This window comes from Pipistrellus kuhlii, unplaced genomic scaffold (genome assembly GCF_014108245.1).
Source record: "Pipistrellus kuhlii isolate mPipKuh1 unplaced genomic scaffold, mPipKuh1.p scaffold_m20_p_13, whole genome shotgun sequence".
Lineage (NCBI taxonomy): Eukaryota > Metazoa > Chordata > Mammalia > Chiroptera > Vespertilionidae > Pipistrellus > Pipistrellus kuhlii.
The window spans coordinates 50,061,078-50,073,994 of NW_023425438.1; the positions used below are offsets into that span (position 1 = coordinate 50,061,078).

At 48.9% G+C, this 12,917-nt stretch overlaps 1 protein-coding gene across 1 annotated transcript in view; it reads right to left on the reverse strand.

The window, feature by feature from the left end:
• The window catches only part of ACOXL (acyl-CoA oxidase like), a 186,221-nt gene that overhangs the window by 81,950 nt on the left and 91,354 nt on the right, over positions 1-12,917 (reverse strand). Inside the window, 1 exon segment of the mRNA XM_036436138.1 lies at positions 1,340-1,450. Within this exon segment, the coding sequence (XP_036292031.1) occupies positions 1,340-1,450 (111 nt within the window).

Genomic DNA, 12,917 nt, shown 5'->3' on the forward strand with positions numbered 1-12,917 from the left:
ATAAACTCACAAAAATTCTTTACAGGTTTGGATACTTTTATGTTAACATTCAACTAGGGTGTAAGAACAATAAAGAACAGCATATCAATTAAAAAGTGTTACCAAACCTGCATGCACTGGCTAGGTGTTTTTTGACATATCATTAATAAAAGAATTTTGGTAGAAAATAATGTTAAAAATATTAAGCTAAAGACAAAGCGTGCTTGTCCACAACCAAGGGAGTTTATACACCGTTTGAGACCTAAACAGGTTTGGCAGAAGTTGGACATAAGGATCAAGAGATAAAGACAATATGGGAGTCAACATAAAAGAACTCCCAAGGCCAAAGCTGGAACAATCATAGCAACTAAATAAATAAGATAAAGAGGAGAGGGAGAACTTCAGTCAAAATTCAACATCTCTGATAAAATGTTCAGCCAACTAGGATCAGAAGGAAACTTCCTCACCGTAACAAGAGGCGCCCACCAGATCCTGCAGTGAGTCTCACACTAGAGAGGGAAATACTGATTGTTTTTCCTCGAAGTCAGGAAAAGAGGCCCGTCCACTCTCACCACTGCAAGTCAGTATTGTAGTGGAGGTGGTCAGCCAGCCCAGCCGAGAAGGGAGCCGAACCACCTGAATCTGATACCTCCCAGATTCTACGGAGACTTTATCATGTAGGTTTGATCCATCATCCACTCCCTCATCCACTCCATTTCCAGCTCCTCTCTGCAGGATGGGGGTGGGGCTGAAAATACCAAGTTTCTAATCACAGCTGGGTCTTTTTTTGTGTCCAGCCTCCATCCAGAAGCCCACCCTGAGTCACCTCGCCAGAATAAAAGAGGCTCTTATCGCCCAGAATATCCCAAGAGTTTCAGGAGTTCTGAGTCAGAACTGGAATAGGCAGCCCCCAGAGTCTGATCTTCAGCAGGCAGCGATGGCCTCCAGCGGCCCAGGTCTGAGCAGGGATGATGAGGGCCTGGGTGAACCGATAGTGCTGTTGCTGCTGTTTATTGCAGCCGGGCTCCCCTGCTCCGGACATATTCATACACTTTGATCTATTTTTGAAAACGGCACTGTAAATTAGAACCTTTACCAGAGGAGAGAAATTGTAAATGGGTCTGGCTCTGTTTCTCTTAGAAACTCTGGAGAAAAGCTGGTCCAAGTCTCCTCAAATTCTCGGTGATCCCGTCATCTGGGCACAGATGGCCAGATGTGAGCACCACTTGTAAGGCTGGGGCCCGGTTAACCACAGACCCTTTCACGCTCACAGTGAGAAAGTGAAGCCCCTGCCTCTCCTCAGCCCTACGAGTGCCAGAGCCTCAATTCACCTGAGAAAGCAAACCCTGAGGCATCTCACCGGCTGGCCAGCGCCAAGGTCATGGCCAGGAGAGGCATCAGCCCAAGGATCTGCGTTTGGTGCTCAATGACCTTGACCTCTTCCTTCTCTTTGGGCCCAAACTGCCTCCAGCTAGAGAGAATCAAATAAACTCAGGTTTACTCAAGTCCAATAGGCAGCTTGGTTCCCAGGGCCGAAAGGACCAAGCAGCCTTTCAGATGGAAGGCGTTACAACACTTCAGAAAACAGAATACAAGCCTCTGACAACGTGGGTAAGACAATCAGGAATAAAAAGTTCCCGAAGACAGTGAAACCAAGCTTGCTGGCCCTTCTGGAAATTACCCTTCCCCTGTGGAATATTTTTAAAACGGCATGTCTATTTAGTACACAGAGTAATTTACTCCTTAACATTTACATGGCATTTCAGAGTTTCGAGTGTCCCACGATCATTAATTATTCGGCTTTACTGTTAGTGACATAATTAATAGGATGGAAGCAGCCTCCTGGAACATATTTCAAAAGGACATTCTCTATAGGGAGGCGATGCTCATGCTGGCGCTCCTGTCAGACTCGCAGGCGGTCATGCCGTTCAGCCCACTCAGGGCCGCTCAGCTCCGCAGAGAAGGTGCTCTCCTCATCTCGCCTGGAATCCTGTGCGGCATTTTGCTTTGAGGCAGTTGTGTCTGTGGATGGAAAGGGCCACATGCTGACCTGACCAGCTCAGGGGAGGCCTGCATACCAGTCTTGCAGAGTCAGAGACCCAAAGTAACCACAAAGAATGGTCTGAAATTAAACTTTAACTAAAAGCAGTTTTCGTGGGTAGTCACCTCCTAGGCTGGTGTCTTCCCTGACAAGGTCAACCTTTACCTTAACTGAGCCTATGAGTCTTTTTGCATCTACGTATAATAACATGCCCTTTGAAATGTCTAGGTAACTTGTAACTTCCCTTTTTCTGAACCCCTTGGGGCACAACTCAATGTGCTGGTGCCGGGACAGATACCACAAGTTCCTTCATTGTTATCATCAGGTTACTTGTTCCTACAACCACCTAAGTGTCCATCATTTTACTTTTTATCCAATTCCAGGGGTTTCCCCCCTTTGCTTTCTCCCACCTCTCTAGTCTATCACCAGTGGATTTCATGTAACCCACCTATGTTCCTTCCTTTGATTGCAATGTATAAATATAGATATAACCCGTCATTCTCCAGAGCATTATCTCAATCCATTGAGATTCTGCTTCCCGGCAATTGTCGACAGATTAGCTCAAATAAACTCACAAAAAGTCTTTACAGGTTTGAATGGTTTTTTATGTTAACACATCCATGTGGACTGAGTCTTTCCTGTGATAAGTTTATACTGTGGTGTGGGACTGTCCCCCCTGGCAACACCATGAACCATTCTTGCAGCATCTTTTAGCCCATGGTAGGCAGACCAGGCCCTACAGTCCTGGCTGGGGCAGCATCCTGTCTTTGTGCACCTCTGATCTTTATGTTGATTTCTGAAAGAACATTTCACACACACATACATATATGCTCACACACACATACACAGGCATATACACACAGAAACACAGTCTACGTTAGCAAACAGGGCACACTTGTGCTTCAGAGCCCAGTGAAATGAGGATACCCATCCATCCTCAAGGAGAGACGGGAAGTAGCAATTTGTCTTAAATTTTATACTTGATACTTTATTTGTAATTTTTAGAGTATCATAATCTTTTTAGTGGATAAGGTGTCTAGAGTCCACTCCTAATTCTATAGCATGGGTGAAAGATGGTAAGGACCCAGGTGACAGTGAGCATTGTCAGGTGGATTTTCTACGAGTTCCCAGGCAGTCTGCACCCACAGCTGCCTGTCCCAGGAACACTGCCAGCCCTGTCCTCTGTCCACCCCATCCGACACAGCAGGGTGTGGCACCAAATGAGGCCTTAAAAACTCACCACCTCAACAATGTTGACATCACAGTGCCGGATCATTTTACAAATTCCACTTGTTCTCACTCTCTTGACTTTCATTTTTAAATGCTGTGATTATAGTGTAACCTGTTCTATTGCTGTTTGCCTAAAATACTATCTACTAAAACAAAATGAGACACAGCCATACCCAATCCACTCCTCAGGGAGATATCTGCACGCCTGCCCATGCCTGCACCACACTAGGTGCTGGACACCCACCAGGACCAGGAAGGCCAGGCCCAGCCACTGAGCTCACAGCCTGGCCCACAGAACCAGGCCAGTTAGCATGAGCAGGAAGGCCCTGTGCCAATCACCATATTTCCCATTTGCTACGAGAAGACCCTTTCAGGAGCCTTCACCAGTGATAGCAAAAGAAGAGACTGACCACAGACCTTCTCATTTCAGTTTGTTGAAAAGTAATTATTATAATAATAACAGCACAATTTTCCAGAGCTGCCATCAAATTTTCTGGTTCGAGTGTGCAGGCTCAGCCTGGGCGCAGCACACACAGACATTCAATGTCTATAGAACAAACAAGTTTAACCCACTGGGACATGCAGATAAAGCTCAACAAAGAGGCTTGCTCATACCTCAGGGTTATTTTTGATGCTAGATCTGAGCCCATCCCTAGTGTGCCTCAGTTTCCCAATTGAGCTTTCATCCATTTCCTCTTTGACCTTCAGTTCAACAGAGCATAAAGAGGCGACCAAAAGCCCGAGTGGCAGGCCTCCGGTGCCTTCCATCATGGCGATAAGAAGGAGAATTTAGTTAAGTTTCCACCAAGATACAAGATGATTTCACAAAATTAAGGGGATTTCACAGCAAGATCTGGATTCCCTGCCTGCCCAAAAACTGGCAGGAGCTAGCAACTCTGGACCCCATTCCTGTGCTGTTATCTGCTGGAGCTCAGAGGTCTCTGACCTCTCGGCTGGGGCCTGGCTGCCCTCAGCAGTTCCCAGACCCCTGTCACTCACTGGCATTACCTGCAGGCCTGGGAGACTGATTTTCAGCCCCTGCCACCGTAGATCTCCTTTTTCATTAGGAATAAATCCACACCAGCACCCTCACTTGATCAAGTTCTGTGACCGTGAATCTGTGAGTTCATTGGGAGAACTCTGAGAGGAGACAGCTGCTGCTCTGCCCGGCTCTTACAGAGTGACGCCCAGGTGCTCAGCGGGGCATCCAGGCGCTGGCGTTGGCTGTGAGTGTCCCAACCATCTGTTGACCTCAAGAAGGAATATACCTGCCAAGAAGGGCTCCTCATAGTTAACTGGGCTCAAAATCATAGCAGAGACTAGGAGCCATTGTTTGTACAGGGGCCTCTCACACAAACTACATTTCCTGGAAAAGCTGCACACTGGGCTGCCAAGCCTCCTGTACTATGTGCCTGCAGGCTGAGCTGTCTCTTTAAAGGAGCTCCTTTAATCAATGGGCTGAGACCTTCCCTGTCCAATCAAAACTGCATTTGCAGCCGAAACCGGTTTGGCTCAGTGGTAGAGCGTCGGTCTGCGGACTGAAAGGTCCCGGGTTCGATTCTGGTCAAGGGCATGTATGTTGGCTGCAGGCACATCCCCGGGTCAAGGATGTGCAGGAGGCGGCTGGTCAATGTTTCTCTCTCATTGACGTTTCTGGCTCTCTATCTCCCTCCCTTCCCCTCTGTAAAAAATCAATAAAATATATTTTTTTTTTAAAAAAAGAAAGAAAAAAAGAAGTGTTTATAAAAAAAAAATAGCAAAACTGCATTTGCATCTTTACTGACCAATGAGAGCAGCTCTGTAACACCAATCTGAATGTGTTATTCCAGTGGTCTGCAAACCATGGCTCGTGAGCCACAGGAGGCTCTTTGGCCCCTTGAGTGTGGCTCTTCCACAAAATACCGTATTTTTCGGACCATAAGATGCTCCGGACCATAAGACGCACCAGTTTTTAGAGAAGGGAAATGAAGAAAAAAAGATTCTGAAACAAATAGTGTCCTAAAATATTTTATATGCATTAAAACCCAACATCACAGTCATAAACACATGTAATCAACCCTGTAAAGTAAACAGCAGCATTTAGAACCATTTTAGAGCCGGGCAAGCACACAGAGACCACACAGAGCCGGGCAAGTAAAAAAACTTTTCTTTTAAAGTATATGTGTAGGCTATATTTGGACCATAAGACGCAGGGACTTTTTCCCCCCACTTCTGGGGGGAAAAAAGTGTGTCTTATGGTCCGAAAAATACGGTACCACTTACAGGCATGCACATACAGTGCAATTGAAACTTCATGGCCCATGCGCAGAAGTCGGTTTTTGGCCTGGGCAAATCTATTTTGAAGAAGTGGTGTTAAAACACTTAAGGGGCCAAAGAGCTGCATGTGGCTCATGAGCTGCAGTTTACTGACCACTGTGTCATTCCAACCAATCAGGCTGTGCAAACTTGGGTTCTTCATTAGCATAAAAATGGACCAATCAGGAATCAGGATGAGAAGTTTCTCTATAAAAAGGGACCTTCCTTTAGTCTGGGGAGCACACATTCAGTTTCCACCTGAGACTGTGTTTCCCAGGCTGCAAACCACTCATCTTTACAAAGTTTCTCCTTTCACCACCCCAGATTGCGGACTCCTGTTGGCCTTGGATTGGTGGGAGGGGCCTCTAGTGGACCACTTTCTTGCTAAGACCCTCAGACACCTTCCCAGGGGGCCTCTGTGCAGGCAGAGCTCTCCGTTTGCAGCCGACCCCACCCCTAACTGCCACACATCACTGCTGGTGGCTGAGCCAAGACCCTCTCCCTCCTCAGCACACTCTTCAAAATCCAACCCAGCCTGAGCAGCAAGCTGCCTCCCCTCAGAAAGCCCAAGCGTCTCATGCTCCTCCCACACGGGAGCACTTTTCCCTTCGCACTGGCGTGTGCACCTGTATTAACCACAGGTTTCGATGCGTTGACATCTGGGCCCTTGCTGACACCGAAGGGACTGCCCCTCCCAGGGCCAGCCGTTTCCTAGAGAGCAAGTGACTCCTCTGCGAGCACATTTCCAAGGCAAACCAGTCACCGTGAGCCACGCCCCAGTCAACCACCACCTTTGTCCACTCTCCCACTCAGGGCCACGCATCTCCCCAGGGCTGGCTACCAGCCCACCAGGGACAGCCCCCATGCACCAGAACCTTCAAACTGATCCAACCAGCCAGTCCCAACCCTGTTAGCCAGCTGCCCTCCCTCCCCATTCCTTCTCGTTGAACCACAGTGAAGGCTGGTGTCCAGGGCTCCCCGTGCCCCCTCTGCCCCCTGACTGCCCTGGTGCTTCCGGGGTGGCCTTGTGAAGCATGGCATGCCCCTCCTCTTAGGAACTGTGAGAGCAACTTATCTTCTCAATGGCAGTCATCACCATCCCCGAACAGTAACAAACCTGTGTTTTAAACAGTCCTTGTGGCAGGACTCAGAGCTCGCTGAGGGCAGGATGCTCCATCTTAGGGCACCCAGCCTGGCCAGGTGTGGTCCCCAGGAAAGACAGAAAGAATGCCAGGCTGGAGCTGGCCAGTGTTCTGATCAAAGCATCTGGGTGGAGCAATGGGCAGAGGAGGCAAATAAGAGAAGGACCCAGCTTGCCACAGCCCCACCCCTGCTGGTTTGTTTTGTGTTTTTTGCTCTGGGCTGGAAAGCAACCAATGAGTGGGGAGAAGGCGGGCAGCACCACGCTGTCCCTCTGGACCAACACTGATTTCCCAAAGCACTGCGCCGCGTTCCTGCCAGCCTTGCCCCGAGATGTGTTCTTTGGCTTCTCCAGGGGAATGTGTGACTCTACAGGCTCATCCTTCTGCCCGGAGATGCAGCCAGAGGTCAGACCCGACAGCCACCAACCGCCCCAATGCTGCAGCCCGGCTCCGGCGGCGGCCGCAGAGAGGCGGGCCTCGGGACCGCGCTCTGAGAGGCGTGGACAGTGCGGGCGCCCTGCCTGCCGCTCTGTGGTCACCCTCTGGCTGCCAGGTCCTGGGGCTCAGCCCTGTGGCCGGCCGGCAGCCACTGTGCCAGGCGCCTTACTACTCCAGGTTGTCATCTGCATGGGCACATGGTTTTCCGAGTCCTTTCCCTCCACTGGGTTATTTTTCCTTTAAAATACATACAAAAGCTATATTTTTTCTCTGTAAACGTAATTTTTAATTTCAGTTCTGAAAAAAAATCTCGAAGTCACTGAGCTCAAATTTCCTGCTCTTTAGAAACAAGTGACGTGTGTGCACGCGCACAGCATCCGCGTGAGGAGGCAGCCGCAGCTCCGAGGGCTGCGAACGACGCTGTGTAAGATTGGGGATTTGAAAAGCTATTTCTGGATCTCAGCAACTTGTAAGAAAGAGAGGAAATGTCTATTTTGGGTTGTTTTATTTCATTCCCACTCAATTCTGAACGCGGCTGCTTGAAGCAACATTCATGGGAAGTGACACGGCTATTAATCAGAAGCGGCTACTGCGTGGCCGCCGCGCGGGGAGGCCGGCCACCGCCCTGCGCTCCCTCCTGCCACTGCTCCCCAGGAGGCCAGTGACCCACTGAAACGGTAATTGCTCCGCCTGTTTCCTGCTCTGCAGCATCACTGCATCGGCCTTCTCTGTGACGTCCCCCCAAACCAGAAGGAGAGGAGCTTTGCGGGTGGGCCTTGGCCTTCACCCCAAGACTTCCTGGGTGCCAGCCGCTTTTCAGGCAGACCTGTGCAGAGATGTCAGGCTCAGCCTGTGGCAGCCCCCTGTTTTGGCGCTCAGACTTCCAAGGTGTGTGTGGCACAGAGACAAATGCGTCTTTAGCTGTAGCCTCCGCTGTGGTTCACTATGGGAGAGGGCCCGAAGGAAGAGTCTCCACGCGCCCTTCCGTCTGCAGAATTCCCAAGGAAGAACTGGAGCACCTTCCACACGCCCTGCCTCCTCCCCCCTCAGCAGGCTGTCAGGCCAGCGCCAGGGCCGAAGAGGTGACCCCCAGTGGTTGGGATGGGTCCATGGCAAGGCCTGCTTTTAAACACGACTGCATTTTGAGAGGGAAACGAGGTGCTTTGTGGTCAGTTCCAGAAAGAGGCCGATGCAATCCTCTAATGGGGACTCGGAGTCGGGCTCTTTCTGGCCCTGGTGAGGCTCCAAGAAGGCGTAGGGATTCGGGAAGCCAGGCTGGTCCTTGGCGCCCGGCACCGTGGCTTCTGGCAGCAGGAGCAGCACCACAGGCCTGCGCCCAGCTCGTGCACCCAGCCACTGCTCCTCGCCTGCTCTGCAGGGAAGGGAAGGTGAGCACGCTTCGAAAGCAGCCTCCACAGAGCCCAGCAGGTTCCTTCTGGGATAGCTTCACTCCCACTGCTCTGCTCCTTCCCCTGACCAGGCCACCCCCATACATCTACACCCCCCTGCTGGCCACCCTGGCCACCCCCACACATCTGCATGTGCCTGCTGACCACTCTCACACACACCTGAGCCCGCCTGCCAGCCACACCACACAGCATACCAGCCAGGCCCTGGTGGCCCGAGTGGATAGCAACTCTCCTTTGGTCTGGTTCCCAGCAACCCCCTCACCCCATGTCATCCCCTGCCCTCCTGACAACACTGATTTCCCACCTGGCCACACCCCATGTCTGCTGCCTCCCTGCTCTCTCGGTGGTGGGGACATTGCTGACTGGGTTCTTGATTTAGGGCACATGTGTCAAACACAAGGCCCGCGGGCCAAATCCGTCCCGCCAGGCCTTGCAATGTGGCCCGCACCGCGCTGTCATCACTGCACTCCGCTGCGTTTCCATCACAATGACAGTTTATGACTGTTCATTAAACCATTCGGCCCGCGATTTAGGCTGGATTTTAGATTTTGGCCCCTTCTCTGATTGAGTTCGACACCCCTAATTTAGGGGGTCCCTTCCCCACACTTACCTCTGGCTTCCCATTAGGTGCCATCATCATACTCATTACCAATATCCCCAGTTCCTAGAATTCCCCCCTATTCTATTCATTCTTGATCTAGAAAAACCATTTAAAAAATTCCCCAAAGAATCACTCTTTCTTTTTTATTTAACCCAAACAAAGCACTAATCTCTCCTGTAGCACTAAAACGGCTATAAAAAAGTTTCAGAGGGAAGAGACACTGAAATTGCTGACAGTGAAGAGAGCAGGCTGTCTACTGAAGTGCTAGAAAAGTGTGTGTGTGTGTGTGTGTGTGTGTGTGTGTTAGGGTGTGTGTGTGTGTTAGGGTGTGTGTGTGTGTGTGTTAGGGTGTGTGTGTGTGTGTGTGTTAGGGTGTGTGTGTTAGGTTGTGTGTGTGTGTGTGTTAGGGTGTGTGTGTGTGTATGTGTGTCTGTGTGTTAGGGTGTGTGTGTGTGTGTGTTAGGGTGTGTGTGTGTGTTAGGGTGTGTGTGTGTGTGTGTTAGGGTGTGTATGTGTGTGTTAGGTTGTGTGTGTGTGTGTTAGGGTGTGTGTGTGTGTTAGGGTGTGTGTGTGTGTGTTAGGGTGTGTGTGTGTGTTAGGGTGTGTGTGTGTGTGTTAGGTTGTGTGTGTGTGTGTGTGTGTGTTAGGGTGTGTGTGTGTGTTAGGGTGTGTGTGTGTGTGTTAGGGTGTGTGTGTGTGTTAGGGTGTGTGTGTGTATATGTGTGTGTGTGTTAGGGTGTGTGTGTGTTAGGGTGTGTGTGTGTGTGTGTGTGTGTTAGGGTGTGTGTGTGTGTGTGTGTGTGTGTGTGTGTGTGTGTTAGGGTGTGTGTGTGTGTGTGTGTGTGTGTGTGTGTTAGGAAACACATGAAGCTCCCTAAGAGCAGTGCCCCTTTCCCACACCCAAAAACACCAGTCAACTCTTTGGGAGAGACCAAGTGGACAAAACAAAGCCAGAGAAGGTGGTGGCAGCCTCCATGTGGCCATCAAAGCAGCAGCTTCTACCCAGAGCACACAGCCGCCTCTAGAGAGGACTTTGAACGTTGTTCAGATAGTTCCCGCCTCCGGAAATTAATTCATTTCCCAGAATCACAGCCTCAGTAATATCTGTGAATGGCATGGTGGTTAATGGTAGTCTTCAAAACTGCAACTCCTTGAGATTTCTTTAAAAAAAAAAATCATATCCTAATGGATTCTCAAAATTATGGTGTGGGAGACATGGAGCCATAAATTATAGCTGAGACTGCCTGTGGTGGGCTAATGATTTCACTATGGAATTATTTTCATGTTTTTAAAAATTGCATCTGTATAGAGAAGTCTTCCATCACGAGCAGCACTGCAGAGATACTGCAGGAGCTCCCAGCACTTCAGCCGCTGGGGTGCGGAAGCAAGCCTTGGCCCCCCCACCATGACAGCCAGCCCCTCTCTCCTCTTCCCCTCCAGCCTACATCAGGTGCAGGGTCTGTGTGCATCCTGCCTGCTCAACAGCCAGCCAGAGCCTGCCAATATTCTGGGGGATCCCGTGTATGTGCAGTGAAATAAAAGAGATAGACAGGAAGGCCCACACAAGCTCCAGGTCCCCGCCACCCCCCCCCCACCTCCCTACAGATGTTGGGCATCAGATGACAGCCATCCTTAGGATTGGCATCCGTGTATTAATGCTTTCGGCTGACTTTAGACTCTCCCTGGCCATGGGACATGCCTGAGGACTTAAGGGCAGGCTGCTGCCTTCACATTCTCTTTTAGTCCACAGCATGAAAGGTAAAGCATGCTATCTACTGAAATTTTAGAAAAATTGTGTGTGTGTGTGTGTGTGTGTGTGTGTGTGTGTGTGTGTGTTAGAAAGCATTGAAGCTCCCTAAGAGCAGCTGCCCCTTTCCAGCACCCAAAAACACCAGTAGACTCTTCAAACTCAAGGGTCTTTCAATCTATTAACATGGTATGTCTTCCCAGTTCTTTAGATCTTCTTTTATCAATGTTTTGTAGCTTTCAGCCTATAAGTCCTATACATGCTTTGTTCCATTTGCACCAAAGTATTTAACTTTTTATGAGCAATTGAAAATGGTATTATATTTTAAATTCTGGGATCTTTGTGCTCAATGCTAGTATATAAAAATGCAATTGACTTTTGTATGTTTATTTTGTATCCTGTGACCTTGAGCTCACTTCTTAGTTCTAGCACTCTTCTGGAAATTCCTTGGAATTTTCTACATAAACAGTTACGTCATCTTGTGAGATAATGGGGGAAAAACATATATTGGTCTTTGATCCCTGATTCTGGAACAGAGCTCTTAAAACCTTTGTCATTTGCTGAGTGATAAGGGAGTCTTTTGTTCTAATGTGGTGACTAGGAGTGGGCTCCTGATAGGATGAGGGCTGGTCACCTGCAAAACTAAGCCATGAGCAGAAGCTTGGAATTTTCAGCCCCACCCTTGGTTCTCTTGAGGAAGAGGAGCTAGAAATGGAGTTAATGATTGATCATGGCTGTGAGTAAGCCTGCATAAAACCCCAAAAGGGTGAGGTTCAAAGAGCTTCTAGACTGACTAATACACCCGCAGTTGGAGGATGACACACCCCAATTCCATGGGGACAGATGCTTCTGTTCTGAGAACCCCCAGACCTTATACTAAGCATCTCTCCATCTGGCTGTTCATCTGTGTTCCTTAACCTATCTTTCAATAACTTTTGTTTTCCTGAGTGCTGTCAGCCCCTCCCACATATGAATCAAACTTGGGGATGAAGTTATTGGAGCCTCTGATCTGTAGCTGGTCAATCAGAAGCACAGGTGACCACCGGAGCTTGTGACTAGGTCTGAAGTGGGGTGGGACAGCCTTGTGTGAGCCCTAACCTACGAGATCTGACTCTGCCTTTAAAATGTCAGAACTGGGTTAAATTGTAGCACATCCAGTTGGCACTAGACTTGGTTATTGTTGTGAGGAAAAACCCACACACCTTTGGTGACCAGAGTGTCAGAGGTGAAGTGTTCTGGGTGAGTAGTAAAGGAGGGTCAGAGGACACAGTAACACACAGTAGGAAAGAACTAGGTTTTTCCCTACATGTTAGGGACAGAAATAGAATATTGGGGACTAGCTATATTAATCACATTCTGCTCACCCTGATTGTTTTGTTCTGATTAAAGAAAGCACGTGGCTGGGAGTTGTATGCCCCCAGGACCTGGGAGTCAGTCTTGGAATGTCAGCAGTCCATTCTCATTCAAGAACTGTTATCATAGAAAGATTAACAACTTTGTTTCCCACACCATGGAGTTCCACCCCAGCCCACATTGTCTACATCCTCACACCTGTAATGCCCATTTTTCATACCCACTCTTAATCCTTTTGCCCACTTTCCTTTTTGCCTAATTTTGGTCCTACCCAATAGGAGCAGCTGGCTTATGGGGATTGCAGAGTTTTGTGGATGAAGTGCTGCGCTCCCATACCATTGGCAATATTGGAATAAGCACTTCTATGTGATTCAACCCTGTGTCTGCTGAATTGGCTTAAGTAGTGACAGGCAGCCCAGACCTATTGGTTGTCTGGTTTCCATACAGAGAAAGAAAAAATCAGATTTTTTCTTTTTTACATCTGAATGTAGAAAAGTTTTATTACTTCTTTCCCAATCTATATGGTTTTTATTTCTTTTTCTTGTCTTATTGCACTGGCTACAATTCCCATCACTATCCTATATAATAAAGAGCTAATATGCTAATTAGATCAGACAGCAGAATGACCTTCCTGAACGACCTTATGGAACGACCTTCCAGAACAACTAGTGGACCAGTGGGC